This window comes from Echiichthys vipera (genome assembly GCF_963691815.1).
Source record: "Echiichthys vipera genome assembly, chromosome: 10".
NCBI classification, from domain to species: Eukaryota; Metazoa; Chordata; class Actinopteri; order Perciformes; family Trachinidae; genus Echiichthys; species Echiichthys vipera.
In genome coordinates, this window is record NC_139835.1 from 32247604 (window position 1) to 32271685 (window position 24082).

Here is a 24082-nt window from a genome sequence, read left to right on the forward strand (position 1 = left end):
TTCGGTGTCATCAGAGTTTGTGTCTTTAAACTCTTTAAAATAGTGTTTCAAGTGTTTTTAAGGATTTTAAAGAGTTTAAAGTCACAAACTCTGATGACACCGAACACAAAACAACACATTTTTGTGTGTTCTGTGGAAATAAACTGCAGCCAGAATTACACAATTAATGAAATGGATCTTTTAATCCAAGTTGAATGTGTCTGACTCAGCGTTTCCTAAATATTATCCCAGCTTTTCTTGCAGTTCATAGGTTCAAATGTGTTTTTAATGTGGTTACCTGTAAATAAACTGCTCCTCTAGGTGGAAACAACAGCCTCCTGATGCAGAACATCACCTGTAATGAGGGGGTGCGTGTCACGGCAGGGTGCTGAATACGGCACAACAGCTGGAGATGAAATGCCTGATGACTGACACTGGAAAAGGAGCAGGAAGCTGGTGTTCATGAAGTGATAAAACCTGTGGGTGTTTCCTGTTTGTGCAGGTTCCCACACACACACACACACACACACACAGGAGACGATCTCCGTCAGAGAGATGGAGGCGAAGCAGCTGAAGAGAGAAGTGGAGGCGCTGATGTGAGTTCATATCAAACACAAACCTGAGATGGTTTCAAACATCACACTGATTCTTCTCCTCGTGTGAACAGAGGCGACTACATCGGGCTGAAGCTCAGAGAGAAGTCCTTCGACCCGCAGGGGAAGGGGAGCGCCACGATGCTGGACGACCTGGTAAAACACACATTACTCTAATAATTATAATTATTATGAATAATAATGTTTAAACTTAGATGCATAAGGATAAAACTCACTGACTGAAGTGAATCTTTCTCTTAATGGGATCAATTATAAACACTTTACTTTATTAGTTTTTTGTTTGCAAACTACAGAAAATCAAACAGCAAGTCACTATTTCATGCAACCAAGCGAAATGTGGCTCAGTGTAAAGAGGCTGAAGGTCCTCAAGGCAGCGGCCGCGGGTTCGAATCCGACCTGCGGCCCTTTGCTGCAAATTAGAAACGTTTGAATCCCTTCAGTGTGATGTGCAGCCGTGTGAACGCACATGTGGCCCATGTTCTGTGTGTTGTTTATCTGTTGTGTGCTTCTCTGTTTTATATCAGTAACTAAAGGTTGAAAGTAACAAACTGTGGTGCTGTGCGTGTTGCAGGCTCACTATGACCTCGCCATAAGTGTCGCCCTTTGGTGGCTGGACAACGCAGAGGGACGGGACGTGTTTGACCAGGACCTCATGTAAGCTGCTCAAAGACTTTATCACTTTCCTGCTCTGTCATGTCCCCAAACACTAGATGCAAACACTGGACTGGCTGTTTTAGTTAAACTTCTCTCCTCTCTTCCCCAGTGGAGCGACCTGCGGCTCAGGAAGCGCCCGGTACCCGAACCGCCTGGAGCGAGAGGCCATGATCCTGTCGTCCTTCGCTGGGATCGTTATGGTGAGTGACGTCTTCACGGCTTCAGATAGAAAAAGGTTTGTTTCAAATCAACCAGGAGAAAAGAAAAGAGAGGAAAAATAATAATAAAACAAACATTCACGTCATATTTTCATCGTTTGTTCCTCAAAGACAAAGACAAAGTCGTGGTTCACGTGTTAAATAAACAGCTGCTCCACGTTCGTCACGTTACTTTGACTGGAACTCTAAATGTTTAAAAGGACGTCAAAGGTTTAATGTTTTATTTAATCTGCTGTTAAACTTCACGCTGCGTGTTGTTTATGTATAAACCTGCGTTTAACCACATGTCTGTTGAACTCTGTCACACTTAGTTACTGTTTGATTGATGTTTTTATGCTTTTTGTGACTCTGATCCTTTCATCTTTGTTGTACTGAAACTGTTGCAAAATCATTTGAATTTGAAACATTGAATCTTGAATCTTCTTGAATTGTTTAAAAATGTAAAAATGTCAGTGAAGTTCTCCAGAGGTGAAGTTAAGGACAGGTGTTTAAGTGTTGCTGCCCTTCGTCCAACAGAGTGAGTTTCTCTTTTACTTTGATGTGTTTCACTTCAGCGTGTTATATCTGCAGAGCGTTTGGATGGATGGATGGATGGATGGATGGATGGATGGATGGATGGATGGATGATAGATGGATAGATGGATGGATAGATAGATGGATAGATGGGTGGGTGGATGGATAGATAGATGGATAGATGGATGGATGGATGATAGATGGATAGATGGATAGATGGGTGGGTGGATGGATAGATGATGGATGCATGGATGCATGGATTGATGTATGGATGGATAGATGGATGGATAGATGGATGGATAGATGGATGGATGGATGGATGGATGGATGGTTAGATAGATAGATGGATGGATGGATGGATAGATGGATGGATAGATGGATGGATGGATGGATGGATGGATGGATGGATGGGTGGATGGATGGATGGATAGATGGATGGATAGATGGATGGATGGATGGATGGATGGACGGATGGATGTATAGATAGACGGATAGATGGATGGATGGATGGATTGATAGATGGATGGATGGATGGATGGATGGACGGATGGATGGAGGGATGGATGGATGGATGGATGGATGGATGGATGGAACGATGGATACTTCTTTCATCCCCTCAGGTAAACTCTGTGTCCCGTAGCTCACAGTAAACATAATAACACGTCCACCATAAAAAAGACATTCAACAATAAAAAAATATGAATAAATAATATAAATAAAGAACGATACAGTGATAAAAGAAGTGAGGAGGTGGAGGGTGGACTGGGTCGGGCTTGGCACCAGAGCCGGGGTCAGCGGCCCGGGTCCACAGCCTGATGACCGCAGGGACCAAGGACCTCCTGTGGCGCTCAGTCCTCCAGCGCAGCGCAGTTAGACGCCCGCTGTAGCTACTGCTCCATCAGGGTGTGTGTGTGTGTGTGTGGGGGGGGGGGGGGGTTAACGATGAGGAGATTACTCAATAATCACCAGTATCACAGACATGAGAACTGAAGAACTGTACGTCTGATTAAAGAGTCTTTACTCCCTGCTTCACTTAAACTCTGAAGGGTTAAAGCGCTGTGAGGGTGTTTGCTGTTATGGTGATGGTGATGGTGATGCTAGCTGCTGACCTCTGCAGCTCTGTCCTGCTTCACTTAAACTCTGAAGGTTAAAGTGCTGTGAGGGTGTTTGCTGTTGTAGCTGCTGACCTCTGCAGCTCTGTCCTGCTTCAGAACAGCCTGCCGGTGGAGGAGATCTTGGCTCTGTACCGATGTAAACCGGCCGCCTCGTACCCGAGCCAGCACTCCACGGTGACGTACCCCTCGCTGACATTTCACACTCATGTTGGACACGTTTGTATCGCGTCGTCTTGGTAACACAGAAATGTTTTTTTAACCGTAGGGCGCGATCGTGTATCCTTTCACTCTGTCGTACCATCCGTTGGCCATGCTCAGCTCTTACAAGGCCGTGCAGCACGCCAGGAAGCACAGTAAGTGTGGAAACATTAAAGTTATCTCACATCATTCAGCATCAGACACCAGTGTCTTCCTCAGTTTATCCTAAATTTGTTTATTTGTCTTCTTAAACCTCTGAACTGTGAAGTTAGAAGCGTGCGTTAGAAGATCCTGATCAGCAGGTAAACGGCCGACGATCCCAACACACATCCAATAACCATGGAGACAGTTTTTATTAAGGTAGAAATCCAGGAGAGATGCTAACAGCCGGACGTGGCTAACACTGATTAGCTCGGGGCAGCACGGTGAAGGCATTCAAAGGTCTTTTTTAACCACTAATGCTGCTGAAAATAACAGCAAACCTCTGCAGCAGCATGAGAAGAGTCCCTACACACACACACACACACACACACACACACACACACACACACACACACACACACACACACACACACACACACACACACACACACACACACACACACATGAGAAGAGTCCCTACACACACAACATAGCACCAATGGGCTCCTTCCACTGTAATGGACTTTACTATGAGAGGTGCTGGTGCAGGGGCCAGTAGGTAAGTCTTTAAAACACTCTTTAATGAACTCTGGCTTCACTCTCTACGCTGATGATGCTTTGTTGTGTGTGTAGGGACTCTTCTCATGTGTGTGTGTGTGTGTGTGTGTGTGTGTAGGGACTCTTCTCGTGCTGCTGCAGAGGTTTGCTGTTATTTTCAGCAGCTTTAGTGGTTAAAAAAGACCTTTGAATGCCTTCACCGTGCTGCCCCGAGCTAATCCATGTTAGCCACGTCCGGCTGTTAGCATCTCTCCTGGATTCTACCTTAATAAAAACTGTCTCCATGGTTACTGAGGATTAAAGTGCAGAAAAAGACTCTGGAGGAGGAGTTCACGCCTGAATGCCACTTTAAAATGGCGTGAGTCTGCAGGGCCGTGTGCAGACGGACACACGCAGAAACAGAAAAGTAAAGTTGAGAGAATCACGTGAGAGAGTGGAGCACGGACCTGACTTAAAAATGTGTCGTAGGTGAAAAGCTGAAGCGATGGCTGTCTGAGAGGACGAAGGCCGGGGCTCCGCCTGCACGGGTGTCAGTCAACTCCTCCTCATCATCGTCCTCCTCGTCTCGCTCCTTCCTCACTGTGAGTAGCCTCAGCCTCCTGACGTCTGCAGCGTTTAGATGGAAGTCTTTAGTGTCTTCAAAGAGACGGGAGGTGCAACTCTGTTTGGTTGGTCGTAGTTAAAGACAATTAAACATTTAAAAGACATTTAAACAGATAAAACTGTTAATGAGTGCAAAGAGTGTCGATCAGGATAAACATTAAAACTGTGGATTCTGTGTTAAACAAATAATGTGTTTACAAGAAAAGCAAAATGTGTAAATATGTTGCAGAGTATGAAGAGTGAGGGCGCCCTCCCACTGTTCCTCCGTGCCGTGCCCCAGCACGTGTCACAGCTAAAGTCTGGTTCCTTTGACCAGTGTGAGTGCAACCGTACCGCGTCTAGGAGCGGCACGCTTGCCGTCCACGGCCCGTTTGGGAGAGGTGGGCTTTAGTAAAGCACGTTTGCACGTGTACGAGCACGAGCGTGTGCACGTGTACGAGCACGAGGCCTACGGCGGTTCTGAGGTCATTTCCTGTGCGCCTGTTGGGACGTAGAAAAAAAGAAGGAGGGACCATGGGCCTGGAGGGGGGGACAAGGAGCCTAAAGCTCGGGGCACGGGACGGAGGCACAGTGGGAGGGCGCCCTGAGACTGAGTCTGGAGGTCGTTTATCAGTCATTACTTTAATCAGGGCCACTCCTCTGAGTCAACTTTCGATCATTTCTAAAGCTTTTTTCATGCTGAGCGACTTATTTCTATGAAACCTGAGTAAATACACAGATAAACACAAGATTTAAAATCTGTCGGCCGTCAAATTCACTAAAATCAACCAAAGTGTGAGTCCTGATTAGTTAATCCAGAACATTTCAGAGGAAAAGAAACCTGCAGGTTTAAAAGGAGACTCTGGTTCAGACGCGTTAGAGGCGTCTGCTGCCACCGCACGCACCCAAACAGACGGCGTGTTTGTCTCTGCAGGACGACAGCGAGCGTCCAGAGGAAGCAGCCGAGCGCTACGAGGGTTCACTGGAGTCTCTGCACCACTGAAGTCTGTTTGTCTTCATCATGGACTCTTCTTTCCTCTCCTCTCTGCTGTCTTTTGTTCTGTCGCACTGACGACGGTCTCTGAACTCTGAACACGCTCTGTATCTGAAGGAGCAGGTGTCACTGATACCAACGCTGAATCCATTCTTTATCAGTTCCCTTTTTGATCCTGATCCATTTTCTGTGTGCAAACTTGTATAAATCCCAGGACTAAGGTCGGGGCGGTGGAGGTCAAACAAACACAAGACTTCATCTGGACCAGGGTTCATGTCCATGACTGGACTCCTGAACGGGCCCACAAAGACACTGGAAAATAAGACAATAAATGATCACAAATGACACAAAATGACTTCAAATGACATAAAATGATGACAAAGATATATAATATGATCACAAAATGCCTAAGAATAGATTCAAGACGACAATGAGACACAAAATGACCCCAAAAAGATGCAAAATGACTAGAAATAGATGCAAAACCAGCACAAAAAGATGCAAAATGACTAAAAATAGATGCAAAATGACTAAAAATAGATGCAAAACCACCACAAAATGATGCAAAATGACTAAAAATAGATGCAAAACCACCACAAAAAGATGCAAAATGACTAAAAATAGATGCAAAACCAGCACAAAAAGATGCAAAATGACTAAAAATAGATGCAAAATGACTAAAAATAGATGCAAAACCACCACAAAAAGATGCAAAATGACTAAAAATAGATGCAAAACAACCACAAAAAGATGCAAAATGACTAAAAATAGATGCAAAACATCTAGAAACTATTTGTGATGTCACAAATCGTGAGTGAGTGAGTGAGCTCGTGAGTGAGCTCGTGAGTGAGTGAGTGAGTGAGCTCGTGAGTGAGTGAGTGAGCTCGTGAGTGAGCTTGTGAGTGAGTGAGTGAGCTCGTGAGTGAGCTCGTGAGTGAGTGAGCTCGTGAGTGAGCTCGTGAGTGAGTGAGTGAGTGAGTGAGCTCGTGAGTGAGCTCGTGAGTGAGTGAGCTCGTGAGTGAGCTCGTGAGTGAGTGAGTGAGTGAGTGAGTGAGTGAGTGAGTGAGTGAGCTCGTGAGTGAGCTCGTGAGTGAGTGAGCTCGTGAGTGAGCTCGTGAGTGAGCTCGTGAGTGAGTGAGTGAGTGAGTGAGTGAGTGAGTGAGTGAGTGAGCTCGTGAGCTCGTGAGTGAGTGAGCTCGTGAGTGAGCTCGTGAGTGAGCTCGTGAGTTCGTGAGTGAGTGAGTGAGTGAGTGAGTGAGTGAGTGAGTGAGTGAGTGAGTGAGTGAGTGAGTGAGTGAGTGAGTGAGTGAGTGAGTGAGTGAGTGAGTGAGTGAGTGAGTGAGTGAGTGAGTGAGTGAGTGAGTGAGTGAGTGAGTGAGTGAGTGAGTGAGTGAGTGAGTGAGTGAGTGAGTGAGTGAGTGAGTGAGTGAGTGAGTGAGTTGTTTGCAGTGTTGTTTTGTGATGACCTGACGTTCTGCGTATAAACATGAATCCTCTGGATGAAGCAGATAACCCGTCTCTGATGTGCAGAGTCGTAGCGAGGGCACGGGCGGGCAGTAATTTGCCTGCTGGGACTTTTTGCGTTGATGACTCAGGGATTCCCGCTGTATGCCCAGGATCAGGACCTTTGGCAGCGATGCCAGCGCGTTAAACCCCCGCTCTAAAGTGGGATCTGCCGCCTCTTTGATCGAGGTTTATAAAGCGCGTGCCGCGACGCTGCTGTGTGAGACCAACGCTTTCCGTCGGGGACCGGCTCCAGCACTCTCTGCAGGATGAGTAGCAAGGTACGTGTGTGTGATTCTAACCAGGGCAGTGAAAGACGTAGTGGAGATGAATGTGCAGCTGTTGATACAAATGTTATAATTAATAAACTCATGATAGTTTATATGAGTAACAGTGATAAACGCAGCAGGAAGCGTCATGCAGGACCATGGCAGCAGGCACCACCACCACCAGCAGAGACCTGAGAGACAATGATTAGTCATGATTAGTGTTAAACTGACTCCGTAAAGTGTTTGAAATGAGGACAAACAGCAACAGGAAGTAGCAGTGTGGTCTTTAGCTGCTCTGTAAAGTGTCCTGAGATAACGTTTGTTATGATTATGAACCATAAATAAGATTTAATTGATTTGTTCTGTCTCGTCGTGACCGTGCAGATAAGTTAAATGTCCCGTGTCAGAGTCTAATGCTGGTTCTCGATCTCCTCCTGGACCCAGATCACTTTTTACGAGGACAGGAACTTCCAGGGCCGCTCCTACGAGTGCGGCGTGGACTGCCCCGACATGCACCCCCACTTCAGCCGCTGCAACTCCATCAAGGTGGAGAGCGGCTGCTGGGTGCTGTACGAGAAGCCCAACTACACGGGGTACCAGTACGTCCTGACCCGCGGGGAGTACCCGGACTACCAGCGCTGGATGGGCTACAACGACACCATCCGCTCCTGCAGGACCTTCAACTACGTGAGTGAGGGTTCAGTCTGAGGAGGATAAACACAAACAAACAAACAAACATGTGAGTGAAGGTTCAGTCTGAGGATAAACACAAACAAACAAACATGTGAGTGAAGGTTCAGTCTGAGGATAAACAAACAAACAAACAAACATGTGAGTGAAGGTTCAGTCTGAGGATAAACACAAACAAACAAACAAACAAACATGTGAGTGAAGGTTCAGTCTGAGGATAAACACAAACAAACAAACAAGCAAACATGTGAGTGAAGGTTCAGTCTGAGGATAAACACAAACAAACAAACAAACAAGCAAACATGTGAGTGAGGGTTCAGTCTGAGGATAAACACAAACAAACAAACATGTGAGTGAAGGTTCAGTCTGAGGATAAACACAAACAAACAAACATGTGAGTGAAGGTTCAGTCTGAGGATAAACACAAACAAACAAACATGTGAGTGAAGGTTCAGTCTGAGGATAAACACAAACAAACATGTGAGTGAAGGTTCAGTCTGAGGATAAACACAAACAAACAAACATGTGAGTGAAGGTTCAGTCTGAGGATAAACACAAACAAACATGTGAGTGAAGGTTCAGTCTGAGGATAAACACAAACAAACAAACAAACATGTGAGTGAAGGTTCAGTCTGAGGATAAACACAAACAAACAAACATGTGAGTGAAGGTTCAGTCTGAGGATAAACACAAACAAACATGTGAGTGAAGGTTCAGTCTGAGGATAAACACAAACAAACAAACATGTGAGTGAAGGTTCAGTCTGAGGATAAACACAAACAAACAAACAAACATGTGAGTGAAGGTTCAGTCTGAGGATAAACACAAACAAACAAACATGTGAGTGAAGGTTCAGTCTGAGGATAAACAAACAAACAAACAAACATGTGAGTGAAGGTTCAGTCTGAGGATAAACACAAACAAACAAACATGTGAGTGGAGGTTCAGTCTGAGGATAAACACAAACAAACAAACATGTGAGTGAGGGTTCAGTCTGAGGATAAACACAAACAAACAAACATGTGAGTGAAGGTTCAGTCTGAGGATAAACACAAACAAACAAACAAACATGTGAGTGAAGGTTCAGTCTGAGGATAAACACAAACAAACAAACAAACAAACATGTGAGTGAAGGTTCAGTCTGAGGATAAACACAAACAAACAAACAAACATGTGAGTGAAGGTTCAGTCTGAGGATAAACACAAACAAACAAACATGTGAGTGAAGGTTCAGTCTGAGGATAAACAAACAAACAAACATGTGAGTGAAGGTTCAGTCTGAGGATAAACACAAACAAACAAACATATGAGTGAAGGTTCAGTCTGAGGATAAACAAACAAACAAACATATGAGTGAAGGTTCAGTCTGAGGATAAACACAAACAAACAAACAAACATGTGAGTGAAGGTTCAGTCTGAGGATAAACACAAACAAACAAACATGTGAGTGAAGGTTCAGTCTGAGGATAAACACAAACAAACAAACATGTGAGTGTCCTGAGGCACTTCCTGTTCTAACGTGTCCTTCCTGTGCTCCTGCAGACCAGCGAGGGTCCGTACCGCATGCGCATCTACGAGCGTCCCAACTTCCAGGGTCAGATGATGGAGTTCAGCGACGACTGCGAGTCGGTGCAGGAGCATTTCCGCAGCCGCGACATTTACTCGTGCAACGTGATGGAGGGCTACTGGACGCTGTACGAGCACCCCAGCTACCGCGGGCGCCAGTACTTCCTGAGGCCCGGAGAGTACCGCAAGTTCAGCGACTGGGGCGCCACCTGCGCCACCACCGGCTCCTTCCGCAGAATCACAGAGTTTTAATCAGGACTCACTTGATGCTGTAGATTTCTTCACATGTCAGCGTCACTTCCTGCTCTGAGAGACGTCAGAGAATAAGAACATGTGGTACGGTGAAGATGAGGTGTGTCAGAGCGTGATCCGACACGTGGACACGTTTAAAGAACTCAATAAATGAATCTACTGTGAACCGTGTTCTCTCTGTGTTCATGTGTTTGTGAATTAATGCTTTGGCTTTGACTCGTCTGATCAAACATCTACACATGTAGAACCTTTAGAGCTGACGTGACCCGCACAGACGACACGATCCGTTGGTTCCACCGCAGACGGTACTTTTTATTTAATGTCGCCCTCCCACTGTTCCTCCGTCCCGTGCCCCGTGCTTTAGAGTCCTTGTCCCCCCCTCCAGGCCCGTTTGTACTCACACTACCTGGGCCTCGGAGAATGCTTCTTGCTGCCTATACGTCATCACGCCGTAACACGTCACACGCATTGATGACGTCATGGCGATGCGTGGCTTTGTTTCCAGATCTTTCCGTAGACCTCGGAGTTTTTGTGCGTCTTGTCGACTGTTTTTGAATCTTTTCATCGACCAAATCTGCAGTAAACACTCCACCTCCGCATCACACCAACGTGAACCTTTCACCGCCATTGTTTGAAATGTCCGCGCATGGTCCCTCCTTCTTTTTTCTACGTCCCAACAGGCGCACAGGAAATGACCTCAGAACCGCCGTAGGCCTCGTGCTCGTACACGTGCGCACGCTCGTGCTCGTACACGTGCAAACGTGCTTTACTAAAGCCCACCTCTCCCAAACGGGCCGTGGACGGCCAGCTGACTGCAGTTATGCGCGGAGCGGTTGCACTCACACTGGTCAAAGGAACTATGCTCTACCCGAAAAACCTGTTTTGGCGCGGTGCTGAAGGACAGTGTGAGTGCGCCCTAAGGAGCGTTTGTTACCGGACGGTTTGAGCCACGGACGTCTGTGCAGCGACAAACGAGCTAAAGGTTCGTCCACACGATGGAAAACACCTTTTATTTCCTCTGTGGTTCTTAAGAAGTTCCCTTTTCCCCTGGTCCTGATCCTGGTCCTGGTCCTGGTTCTGGTCCTGGTCCTGGATCTAAATCTGTGCTGGGCCTCATTCAGCCCCATGCATGTGGCTCAGAGTCCAGTTCAGGAAACAGTCTCTGGGTCCGTCTCTGTCCTCTCACGCAGCAGCACTGTTGTTGTTATGTGACGCCGCGGGGTCAGAGGTCGGAGGTGGGGCCATGACGCCGTCCTTTAACAAAGTCTGAGCTTTCACCGTCCAGACCACAACGCCATGGGGGGCGTTTACAATCCTCACACTCTGGGACCTGGTAGTTCATCACCACCGTGTCTGTGTGAGTGAAGGGAACCTGGACTCTGCAAAGCTCCTTTAGCTCTGAGAGAGCGCTTTATTAATCAAAGCCATAATAATCATCATAATTGTGTCTGAAAGTTTTCTCCAGTCGTGGAAACTTTTGTAAAGTTTCTACACACAGAAATATTTAAATCTCCTGTTTTAACAACAGTGAAGTTCAGACGACAGAAGGAGACCGTTAAGTTTTACACGCAGCATTTCTGTCAAAGGGAAACTAAATCGATGACTCACCTGAATGTTTGAAGAAAAGTGTGTTTTCCTCTGGTGCCTCTGCAGTGAATGAAGATCCCAAAATAACTTTATTAATTAAAAGGTCCAGGTCCAAGCGTGTGAAGTGTGTTTCCTCAGGAGGGGGTCTGGAGTCTCCCTTAGAGAGAGGGGGAGAAGTTCAGCATCCGTGAGGAACTCGGAGTAGAGCTGCTGCTCCTTTGTGTTGAAAGGAGCCAGTTGAGGTGGTTCAGGATCATCTGGTCTGGATGAACCCTGGGCGCCTCCCTAGGGAGGTGTTCCAGGCACGTCCAGCTGGGAGGAGGCCTCGGGGAAGACCCAGGACCAGGTGGAGAGATTAGATCTCCACACTGGCCTGGGAACGCCTCAGGATCCCCCAGTTAGAGCTGCTTAATGTGGCCCGGGAAAGGGAAGTTTGGGGTCCCTGCTGGAGCTGCTGCCCCTGAGACCTGATCCAGGATCAGAGGCTGGAGCTGCTGCCCCTGAGACCTGATCCAGGATCAGAGGCTGGAGCTGCTGCCCCTGAGACCTGATCCAGGATCAGAGGCTGGAGCTGCTGCGCCTGAGACCTGATCCAGGATCAGAGGCTGGAGCTGCTGCCCCTGAGACCTGATCCAGGACCAGAGGCTGGAGCTGCTGCCCCTGAGACCTGATCCAGGATCAGAGGCTGGAGCTGCTGCCCCTGAGACCTGATCCAGCGGTGTGCGTGTGTGTGTGTGTGTGTGTGCGTGTGTGTGTGTGTGCGTGTGCGTGTGTGTGTGTGTTTCACTGTGCATGTGTCTCCACCAGAGGGCGACGCTACATCAATGATCAAACTCTGACATGAAAGAGACGAAACATGTGATGAACTCTAACGTGAGGAGCTGAATCCTCACACATGACGTGTCATCGCTGAGTCTCTGTTAAAGACGTTATTCACCAACACACACACACACACTCACACACACACACACACTCACACACACTCACACACACACACACTCTCACACACACACACACACACACACACACACACACACACACACACACACACACGCAGGGCTCCTGACCTCTTCAGGGAAACACCGCGGCACCAACGCATGAATGAGACGTGCCGCGTGTGCGTTTCACACTCACTATAAATGTGACGGGTCGAGTCTTCAGAGCTGCGGGCGCCACACGGGGAGAGGCTCAGCATGGCCAAGGTCAACAGGGGGGAACGCTCTTATTGTGAAAGGGCAAACAGGCCGACAGGCTTTTATTTTGAATTCTTGGGCTGCATGACTGGTTATTACTGTTTAGTCTCTAAAGGAGACGGTTAAGTTTAGTCTCTAAAGGAGACCGTTAAGTTTAGTCTGTAAAGGAGACGGTTAAGTTTAGACACTAAAGGAGACGGTTAAGTTTAGTCTCTAAAGGAGACGGTTAAGTTTAGACACTAAAGGAGACGGTTAAGTTTAGTCTCTAAAGGTGACGGTTAAGTTTAGTCACTAAAGGTGACGGTTAAGTTTAGACACTAAAGGTGACGGTTAAGTTTAGACACTAAAGGAGACGGTTAAGTTTAGTCTCTAAAGGAGACGGTTAAGTTTAGTCTCTAAAGGAGACGGTTAAGTTTAGACCACTAAAGGAGACGGTTAAGTTTAGTCACTAAAGGAGACGGTTAAGTTTAGACACTAAAGGAGACGGTTAAGTTTAGTCACTAAAGGAGACGGTTAAGTTTAGACACTAAAGGAGACGGTTAAGTTTAGTCACTAAAGGAGACGGTTAAGTTTAGTCTCTAAAGGTGACGGTTAAGTTTAGTCTCTAAAGGAGACGGTTAAGTTTAGTCTCTAAAGGAGACGGTTAAGTTTAGTCTCTAAAGGAGACGGTTAAGTTTAGTCACTAAAGGAGACGGTTAAGTTTAGTCTCTAAAGGAGACGGTTAAGTTTAGTCACTAAAGGAGACGGTTAAGTTTAGTCTCTAAAGGAGACGGTTAAGTTTAGTCTCTAAAGGAGACGGTTAAGTTTAGACGACTAAAGGAGACGGTTAAGTTTAGTCTCTAAAGGTGACGGTTAAGTTTAGACACTAAAGGAGACGGTTAAGTTTAGACTCTAAAGGTGACGGTTAAGTTTAGTCTCTAAAGGAGACGGTTAAGTTTAGTCTCTAAAGGAGACGGTTAAGTTTAGTCTCTAAAGGAGACGGTTAAGTTTAGCCTCTAAAGGAGACGGTTAAGTTTAGACACTAAAGGAGACGGTTAAGTTTAGTCACTAAAGGAGACGGTTAAGTTTCGTCTCTAAAGGAGACGGTTAAGTTTAGTCTCCAAAGGAGACGGTTAAGTTTAGTCTCTAAAGGAGACGGTTAAGTTTAGTCTCTAAAGGAGACGGTTAAGTTTAGTCTCTAAAGGAGACGGTTAAGTTTAGTCTCTAAAGGAGACGGTTAAGTTTAGTCACTAAAGGAGACGGTTAAGTTTAGTCTCTAAAGGAGAGGGTTAAGTTTAGTCACTAAAGGAGACGGTTAAGTTTAGTCTAAAGGTGACCGTTAAGTTTAGTCTCTAAAGGAGACGGTTAAGTTTAGTCTCTAAAGGTGATGGTTAAGTTTAGACACTAAAGGAGACGGTTAAGTTTAGTCACTAAAGGAGACGGTTAAGTTTAGTCTCTAAAGGTGACGGTTAAGTTTAGTCTCTAAAGGAGACGGTTAAGTTTAGTCTCTAAAGGAGACGGTTAAGTTTAGTCTCTAAAGGAGACGGTTAAGTTTAGTCACTAAAGGAGACGGTTAAGTTTAGTCTCTAAAGGAGACGGTTAAGTTTAGTCTCTAAAGGAGACGGTTAAGTTTAGACACTAAAGGAGACGGTTAAGTTTAGACTCTAAAGGTGACGGTTAAGTTTAGTCTCTAAAGGAGACGGTTAAGTTTAGTCTCTAAAGGAGACGGTTAAGTTTAGTCTCTAAAGGAGACGGTTAAGTTTAGCCTCTAAAGGAGACGGTTAAGTTTAGTCTCTAAAGGAGACGGTTAAGTTTAGACACTAAAGGAGACGGTTAAGTTTAGTCACTAAAGGAGACGGTTAAGTTTCGTCTCTAAAGGAGACGGTTAAGTTTAGTCTCTAAAGGAGACGGTTAAGTTTAGTCTCTAAAGGAGACGGTTAAGTTTAGTCACTAAAGGAGACGGTTAAGTTTAGTCTCTAAAGGAGACGGTTAAGTTTAGTCTCTAAAGGAGACGGTTAAGTTTAGTCTCTAAAGGAGACGGTTAAGTTTAGTCACTAAAGGAGACGGTTAAGTTTAGTCTCTAAAGGAGACGGTTAAGTTTAGTCTCTAAAGGAGACGGTTAAGTTTAGTCTCTAAAGGAGACGGTTAAGTTTAGTCTCTAAAGGAGACGGTTAAGTTTAGTCTCTAAAGGAGACGGTTAAGTTTAGTCACTAAAGGAGACGGTTAAGTTTAGTCTCTAAAGGAGACGGTTAAGTTTAGTCACTAAAGGAGACGGTTAAGTTTAGTCTAAAGGTGACCGTTAAGTTTAGTCTCTAAAGGAGACGGTTAAGTTTAGTCTCTAAAGGTGATGGTTAAGTTTAGTCTCTAAAGCAGACGGTTAAGTTTAGTCTAAAGGAGACGGTTAAGTTTAGTCACTAAAGGAGACGGTTAAGTTTAGTCACTAAAGGAGACGGTTAAGTTTAGTCACTAAAGGAGACGGTTAAGTTTAGTCACTAAAGGAGACGGTTAAGTTTAGTCTAAAGGAGACGGTTAAGTTTAGTCACTAAAGGTGACGGTTAAGTTTAGTCACTAAAGGAGACGGTTAAGTTTAGTCTCTAAAGGAGACGGTTAAGTTTAGTCTCTAAAAGAGACGGTTAAGTTTAGTCACTAAAGGAGACGGTTAAGTTTAGTCTAAAGGAGACGGTTAAGTTTAGTCTCTAAAGGTGACGGTTAAGTTTAGTCACTAAAGGAGACGGTTAAGTTTAGTCTCTAAAGGAGACGGTTAAGTTTAGTCTCTAAAGGAGACGGTTAAGTTTAGTCACTAAAGGAGACGGTTAAGTTTAGTCTAAAGGAGACGGTTAAGTTTAGTCTCTAAAGGAGACGGTTAAGTTTAGTCTCTAAAGGAGACGGTTAAGTTTAGTCTCTAAAGGAGACGGTTAAGTTTAGTCACTAAAGGAGACGGTTAAGTTTAGACACTAAAGGAGACGGTTAAGTTTAGACACTAAAGGAGACGGTTAAGTTTAGTCTCTAAAGGAGACGGTTAAGTTTAGTCACTAAAGGAGACGGTTAAGTTTAGTCACTAAAGGAGACGGTTAAGTTTAGTCACTAAAGGAGACGGTTAAGTTTAGACACTAAAGGAGACGGTTAAGTTTAGTCTCTAAAGGAGACGGTTAAGTTTAGTCTCTAAAGGAGACGGTTAAGTTTAGTCACTAAAGGAGACGGTTAAGTTTAGTCACTAAAGGAGACGGTTAAGTTTAGACACTAAAGGAGACGGTTAAGTTTAGACACTAAAGGAGACGGTTAAGTTTAGTCACTAAAGGAGACGGTTAAGTTTAGACCACTAAAGGAGACGGTTAAGTTTAGACACTAAAGGAGACGGTTAAGTTTAGACACTAAAGGAGACGGTTAAGTTTAGTCACTAAAGGAGACGGTTAAGTTTAGTCACTAAAGGAGACGGTTAAGTTTAGTCACTAAAGGAGACGGTTAAGTTTAGACACTAAAGGAGACGGTTAAGTTTAGTCTCTAAAGGAGACGGTTAAGTTTAGTCTCTAAAGGAGACGGTTAAGTTTAGTCACTAAAGGAGACGGTTAAGTTTAGTCACTAAAGGAGACGGTTAAGTTTAGACACTAAAGGAGACGGTTAAGTTTAGACACTAAAGGAGACGGTTAAGTTTAGTCACTAAAGGAGACGGTTAAGTTTAGACCACTAAAGGAGACGGTTAAGTTTAGACACTAAAGGAGACGGTTAAGTTTAGACACTAAAGGAGACGGTTAAGTTTAGACTCTAAAGGAGACGGTTAAGTTTAGTCTCTAAAGGAGACGGTTAAGTTTAGACTCTAAAGGCTTTTATTTTGAAGGCTCTTGCTGGTTGGTTCTTCGTGTTGAACAGAATGAAGCCGTGTCTGTTTCCAGATCATCTTCTACGAGGACCAGAACTTCTCTGGGCGCCGTTTTGAGTGCAGCAGCGACTGCGCCGACCTGATGGGCGTCCTCAAACACTGCAGCTCCATCAGGGTGGAGAGCGGCTGCTTCATGATCTATGAGAAGTCCAACTACAGCGGGAACCAGTACTGCCTCAAGACCGGAGAGTACCCCGACTGTCATCACTGGAGGGGCACCGGCGACTCCATCGCCTCCTGCCGCCTCATCCACGCGGTGAGTTCCTGTTTCTGAACCAGGGTCAAACACACACACTTATATTTACGGGGCAATCCTGGGGGCCCCCCACTCACAGGAGGAGCCTCTGGGGTCGGGGCGCTGCTGCACGGGGGGCAGTGAGGGTGAGGGGCCTGGAGGGTCCAGACCCGGGCAGCAGAGGCTCTGGGGACGTGGAGCGTCTCCTCTCTGTGGGGGAAGGAGCCGGAGCTTGTGAGGGAGGTGGAGCTCCCAGTTAGATCTGGGGGGGCTCACCTCCACACACAGTCTGGATCTGGACCCGTGCTCCTGGATAGGGGCTGGACCCTGGTCTTCTCTGGAGGGGCCCAGGGTGTGAGGGGCCGGGCGGGTGTGGGGAGACTCTCAAACCCCCGGCTGAGCGCCGCGGTGTTGGAGTTGACCCCGGTGGACCAGAGGGTGGCCTCCTTACGCCTGCGGGTGGTGGGGGGGGGGCTCTGACTGTTGTTGGTGCAGATGCAGCGAACAGCAGTTCAGAGTCTGGGGCCTTCTTGGAGACCCTGAATGGAGTCCTGCATGGGGCTCCAGTAGGGGACTCCAGAGTCCTGCTGGGAGACTTCAACGCCCACGTGGGCAACGATGGAGACACCTGGAGAGGCTGATTGGGAGGAACGGCCTCCCTGATCTAAACCCCAGCGTCTGGTGTTAGACTTGTGTGCTGGTCCTGGATCCTCTTTAACAAACACCATGTTGGAACAGAAGGAGGCTCAGAAGTGGACCTGGTCCCAGAGCACACTAGGCCAAAGGTCCAGGATCCAGTCTGTGATGGTCTCATCTGATCTGAGGCCGGATGTTTTGGACACTCGGGTGAAGAGAGGGGCAGAGCTGTCAGCTGATCACCATCTGGGGATGAGTGGGTCAGAGGACGGGGAAGGTTCTGGACAGACCGGGTAAACCCAAACCAGTAGTGCGGGTGAACTGGGACCGTCTGGAGGAGGCCCCTGTCCCAGAGACCTTCACCTCACACCTCCGGAGGAGCTTTCCTGGCGTCCCTGTGGAGGTTGGGGGCATCGAACCGGAGCGGGCGATGTTCAAAGCTTCCACTGCTGAAGCTGCAGCGGTGAGCTGTGGCCTCAAGGTCTCAGGTGCCTCAAAGGGCGGGGACCCTGGACCACCGTGGTGGCCCCCGGGGGTCAGGGGTCCCCCTGAAGAAGGAGGCCTTCAGGATCTGGTCTCCCAGAAGACTCCGGAGGTGGTTCTGAGGTCCCCACAGGTCTGAAGGGCTGCAGCCTCTGCTGGGTCAGAGGCAAAGCAGCGGGTGTGGGAGGAGTTCTGATGAGGTCATGGGGCCGTGGAAGGACTCTGAGGAAGTCCTGAATGGGCCCAACACGCCCTCTTTTGTAGAGGCAGAGCTGGAGGCTGATGGGGATCATCGTCAACATCTCTGACAGAAGTCACTGAGGAAGGAAACAAGTCCACAGAGGCAAAGCCCCAGGATCCATGAGCTGCATCCACACATGCTGAAAGCTCTGGGTCTGGAGGGGCCGTCCTGCTCCTGGTCCTGGTCCTGGTCCTGGTCCACACGTCTCTGACACACTGGTGGAAGTCTGGGACAGAGCCGAGGGAGTGGCAGACCGGGGTGGTGGTTCCTGTTCAGAAAGGGGGACCAGAGGGTGTGAGCCAGTTCCAGGGGGATCACACTCCTCAGCCTCCCTGGTGAAGTCGACTCCAAGGTGCTGGAAAGGAGGTTTGTCCTGTAGAACCTCAGACTGAAGAGGAACCAGGTGGATCCAGTCCTGGACCTGGACCAGGACCAGCTCTGCACTCTCAAGGATCCTGGAGGGGGTCTGGGAGTGTGTCCATCCAGTCTACATCTTCTAGAGACGCCTACTGTAACCAAACGTTGTCTCCGGTGCTCCCCTTCACACCTCCGCCCTGTTTCAGCGTTGTTATGGTTACCGACTCCTCCTCTAGAGGCAGAGCTGCGTCACAAATGACCGGCATCGGCGATCAAAGACATGGCGTCTGTAGAGGAGATGATTTTGCTGTTTGTCATTTGAAACTGACGCCTTCATGGCAAGTTTTTAACTCTTCGAGAGCTGGATGACGAAAGGACCTTCCAGTACTTTAGGATGTTCGCCGCTACCTTCGGTGATTTCTATGTCGGGGAGCCCCGAGAATACAGCACGCCGCATCACGCAGAGAGCCTGTGAGCGATGCTGAGCGTCTGGCAGCAACAAGTTTGGCAACGCACCGGTCTGCAGAAGAATAAAGGAGGTGTGTCCGGCTCTGCGTGTGCTAAACGCCCAATTGCTGCTCTTCGTCTTCGCCTTCGTCTTCGTCAATTTGGCGAACAGTTGGACAGACTCTGGACTGACGCCTCGATTTTCTGGTGGTATTGATCCGGTGGTCTCTGGATTCATGAGCTCAGAGGAGACGGACCCACTGACGGAGGATCCGTAGTTACCGTAGGGTGGGAGTGGACCTGCGGTGGACCGTTGCTGCTGCACCTGAGAGCCAATCACACGTAGCCTTAAATCGAGGATACGTGATTATCTGCGAGTGAAATTACGAATCTGGGTCCAAAAAGGAACGAACGCTGGCACCATCTGACTGGTTTTGGTACTTGTTGGTACTGGGTTGTTCCGGTCCGAGCACGGACACCCGGCCCTGTGTGTGTCTGAGTCAATGATCCCTCTCTCCCGTTCCAAACCAGGTGCCCGGGTCGTTCAACCTGCGCCTGTATCAGCGCCTGGAGTACGGCGGTAAGGTGATGGACCTGGAGGACGACTGTCCCTGCGTCATGGACCGCTTCCACGTCAACGGCATCTTCTCTTGCAACGTGACCTCCGGCAACTGGCTCTTCTATGAGCAGCCGAACTACGGCGGCAGGATGTACCTGATAAAACCCGGAGAGTACATGAGGTTCAGTGAGTGGGGCGGCAGGAGCGCCAGGGTCGGATCCATCAGACGCATCCTGGACTACTGACCTGTTCGGTGCATCCTGGAGCTGCGCGGAGGCTCTGGAAGTAACCAACGTAGATTACATTTACGTAGAGGTCTCATTGGCCGGAGTGATACGTCGACGTGGCGGCCATCTTGGTCTGGGCAGCTGCGTCTCCTAATGCATCAGTGTCTATTAAAGGTGGGAGGGCGGGCCACTATTAAAATCATCATTTCTCATTTTTAAGCAGTTTGGTTTGTTCCAAATGTCAAACATGTTTTTATGATGAGGACACTTGCATTAAAAATGTGTTTTCATACCAAAACATGTTGTAAACGTGTTTATTTCTGCTGTAAACATGTTTATTTATGTTGTAAACATGTTGTTTACAGCAGAAATTTGCTGTGCCCGCTGTTGTTCAGTGGCATTTTCTGGAGGGAAATAGTGATGAACATGGAGGAAAGAACAATAACTGATCACACACACACACACACACACACACACACACACACACACACACACACACACACACACACACAGACACAGACACACACACACACACACAGACACACACACACACACACAGACACACACACACACACACAGACGCACACACGCACACAGACGCACACACACACGCACACACACACACACACACAAACACACACTCACACACACGCACACAGAGACACAAACACACACACACACACAGACACGCACACACAGACAGACACACACACGCACACACACACACACACACACACACACACACACACACACACACACACACACACACACTCCTGATCCAGCAGCCCTCTCTGGTGTATTTGAATAACAAAGCTTTGTGCTGTGCAGCCACACACACTTTTTTTATAAAGCCCGGCGGCTCCGGACAGAACCGGCACCACGACCACGACCACGACCACGACGGCACCATGGGGAAGGTAAAGTACCTGCTCTGTTATTTATATATTTATTATTATTATTATTATTATTTATAGTTTAGGGATTTAATACACTTATTATATTTACTGTATAATGTAAAATACTGCAGTTAAAAGAGTAAATGCATGTATTTGATATGAACATGTGAGAAATACATTTAATTTATAGAGATTTATATATTTTAGATACGTTAAATATATAAATATATAAATAAATATATAAGTAATAAATGAAAATGTTCATTATTATTATGAATAAAGAAGCTGAATTAAAAAGAGTGAAGTGCAAACATGTTTGTTATAAATGCGTCTAATTATAAGTTTCTATTTTGTGCAACATCGTTATTTTCCATCTTTGCGTTTTCGTACGTGTGCTCCAGCGGGCGTCAGGACGCGACTCATGCCCTGCTTTGCTTTTCTCAGATCATCTTTTACGAGGACAGGAACTTCCAGGGGCGCTCGCACGAGTGCAGCAACGACAGCGCCGACCTGCACTCCTACTTCAACCGCTGCAACTCCATCAAGGTGGAGAGCGGCTGCTTCATGGTGTACGAGCGGCCCAACTACACCGGCAACCAGTTCTACCTGCGGCGCGGCGAGTACGCCGACAACCAGCGCGTCATCGGCATCAACGACTGCGTCCGCTCCTGCCGCATGATCCCCCAGGTGCGTCACAGGGACTTTGGTCTAAAGATGCTGTAACGATTCCTGTTTCACTGTCATGTCACGTGTTCGATGCCTGTGTGTTTGTGAAGCGGCGCCCGCACTAACAGCGTTTTCCGCCCCGCCCCCGCAGCACCGAGGCTCCTACAAGATGAGGCTGTACGAGCGCTCCGACATGTCGGGGCAGATGCACGAGCTGGAGGACGACTGCCCCAACGTGCAGGACCGCCTCAGCATGTCCGACTTCAACTCCTGCAACGTGATGGACGGCCACTGGCTGCTGTACGACCAGCCCAACTACAAGGGCCGGGCGTTCTACCTGCGGCCCGGGGAGTACCGGAGGTACAGCGACTGGGGCGGCGTCAGCCCCCGGGTCGGGTCCATCCGCAGGATCACGGACATGAACTGAGGTCCGGCTCCCTGTCGCCGGGTCTGACCCCGACTCTCTTTACCCAATAAACCAAAGTGTTTCCTAAAGCATCGGCGTGTGTTCTGTGTGTGTGGCAATCGGTTCGGTGTTTGATTCCTCATGAAAAGCGACTCAGCAACACACCTCTCTGCTGAAGCTCCAGCACCAAACGGTTCAGGTTCATTTAAAGTGTCGAATCATCACAGCAGTGATCTCAGGACCCTTCACAGAGCAGGTACAGACCACACCCTGACCCCCGTAGAGTCGCCGTGGCGACACAAACCGTCCCTCTGACGGTGTTCGAGTCCACGGCTGCTCTCTGGGGCGGACTTCACGTCACACACGACACGGTTCAGGAGCCAGATCCACAGTTTTGGTGTTTTGATGCAGATTAGATGAAGATACACACAAAAAATGTTTATTACATAAAGAACACGTCTTTAAGGGGCCCCCCCCACCCCGAGGGCCCCCCATCCCGAGGGCCCCCCATCGCGAGGGTCCCCCACCCTGAGGGCCCCATCATGAGGCCCTTTCTCCCCAAAACCAGACACGTTCAACCAGACCTCATATGGGTTTTTATTTATATATAAATAAAAACATCTGCATTTACAGTAAAATTATACATGAAATAAGCTCCAGGTTTTAAAAAGGTACATGGAGTCACAACTGATCCTGGATCAGGTCTCAGGGGCTGCAGCTCCAGCCTCTGATCCTGGATCAGGTCTCAGGGGCAGCAGCTCCAGCCTCTGATCCTGGATCAGGTCTCAGGGGCAGCAGCTCCAGCCTCTGATCCTGGATCAGGTCTCAGGGGCAGCAGCTCCAGCCTCTGATCCTGGATCAGGTCTCAGGGGACCAGCTCCAGCCTCTGATCCTGGATCAGGTCTCAGGGGCAGCAGCTCCAGCCTCTGATCCTGTATCAGGTCTCAGGGGCAGCAGCTCCAGCCTCTGATCCTGGATCAGGTCTCAGGAGCAGCAGCTCCAGCCTCTGATGCTTGATCAGGTCTCAGGGGCAGCAGCTCCAGCAGGGGACCCCAAACTTCCCTTTCCCGGGCCACATTAACCAGCTCTAACTGGGGGATCCTGAGGCGTTCCCAGGCCAGTGTGGAGATATAATCTCTCCACCTGGTCCTGGGTCTTCCCCGAGGCCTCCTCCCAGCTGGACGTGCCTGGAACACCTCCCTAGGGAGGCGCCCAGGGTTCATCCAGACCAGATGATCCTGAACCACCTCAACTGGCTCCTTTCAACACAAAGGAGCAGCGGCTCTACTCGAGTTCCTCACGGATGCTGATATGTATATTTATATTAATGCATATATACACACACACACACATATATATATATATATGTGTGTGTGTGTGTGTGTGTATAAATATACTTTTGATCACTTCCAGTGAAACTTGAGGCTGAAGCAGGAAACACAGAAACGTCGTCTCACAGTAAAATATAAAAATATAATAAACACATTTTAAATTAATTCATCAGAAATAAACAAATAGAATATAATAAACATATTTTAAATGTGTTTTATCATAAATAAAAAAATATACTTTACATGACGTCAAAAACAACATCTGTTATAAAAACACCTTTAATTTATGAATATTATACAAATTCTGTTTAAATCATCTCAATATTTAGAAAATAGAAAAACAGTTCAAAGACGATATTTAATAAAAAAAATGTGTTTTTTAGAGATTCACGATTCATTTGTTGTGAAGTATCTTTTTATTTTATTACTTAACAATATTACATTTAATCTAATTATTATTATATTATTAATGTTGTATATGAAACATCAGGGACAAATTTCATTAAACATTAAATTAGTTTTTACATTTTTCCAACTGATACAGGTGAGTTCATACAGTTTTATACACAATAATATACATAATTATAATAATAATAATAATATATAACAGTCAATTTAATGAAAATATAATTTATTACACATTCAAATTACATCTGTGTTGAAGAAAGTTTTAAATTTCACCAGACAAATATTTTACTGAAGGACTTCCTTTGTTTTTTTATCATTTTTATTATTTTTATTATTTTTATTATTATTGTTGTTTGTGTTTTGTGTGAACGCTGTTTTTTATTTATTAAAGTTAATCTTGATATTGATTTATGAAGTTATGATGTTTGTAAATAAACATAAATGATAAATATATATTTGTTAAATATTTCATATTAGATGAATATGAATATTTTATTTATGGAATAACAAACAATAAAACTGTGGTTCATAAAATAAAACAATATTAAAAACTTTTCATAAATAAAACACTTTTAAAAGTTCTTAAACAATTAAAACACAAAGAGCAAAAAACAATAAAATCATAAAACAGATTAATAATAATTTTAAGAATCAAAAACACGAAAACAAAAAAGAACAACGATGATTTAAAAAATATATATAAATAAA

General features: G+C 46.6%; 4 protein-coding genes across 4 annotated transcripts; all 4 read left to right on the forward strand.

The window, feature by feature from the left end:
* Nucleotides 1-534: 534 nt before the first annotated feature.
* c9h2orf80 (chromosome 9 C2orf80 homolog) lies at nt 535-5575 on the forward strand (the record flags this gene model as incomplete). Its single annotated transcript, XM_083921117.1, has 8 exons — nt 535-575; nt 647-728; nt 1165-1247; nt 1357-1447; nt 3190-3267; nt 3359-3446; nt 4459-4571; nt 5507-5575. 8 exons carry the CDS (start codon nt 535-537, stop codon nt 5573-5575), a joined length of 645 nt encoding a protein of 214 aa, XP_083777243.1.
* Nucleotides 5576-7338: 1763 nt separating this feature from the next.
* On the forward strand, nt 7339-9846 carry LOC310952500 (gamma-crystallin M2-like; the record flags this gene model as incomplete). The annotated part of the gene is made up of 3 exons (XM_083921118.1): nt 7339-7350; nt 7783-8025; nt 9571-9846. 3 exons carry the CDS (start codon nt 7339-7341, stop codon nt 9844-9846), a joined length of 531 nt encoding a protein of 176 aa, XP_083777244.1.
* A 2780-nt stretch (nt 9847-12626) lies between these two features.
* On the forward strand, nt 12627-19685 carry LOC310952501 (gamma-crystallin S-1-like; the record flags this gene model as incomplete). Its single annotated transcript, XM_083921119.1, has 3 exons — nt 12627-12635; nt 16496-16738; nt 19413-19685. 3 exons carry the CDS (start codon nt 12627-12629, stop codon nt 19683-19685), a joined length of 525 nt encoding a protein of 174 aa, XP_083777245.1.
* Nucleotides 19686-20575: 890 nt separating this feature from the next.
* On the forward strand, nt 20576-21656 carry LOC310952502 (gamma-crystallin-1-like; the record flags this gene model as incomplete). The annotated part of the gene is made up of 3 exons (XM_083921120.1): nt 20576-20584; nt 21008-21250; nt 21381-21656. 3 exons carry the CDS (start codon nt 20576-20578, stop codon nt 21654-21656), a joined length of 528 nt encoding a protein of 175 aa, XP_083777246.1.
* Nucleotides 21657-24082: the final 2426 nt, after the last annotated feature.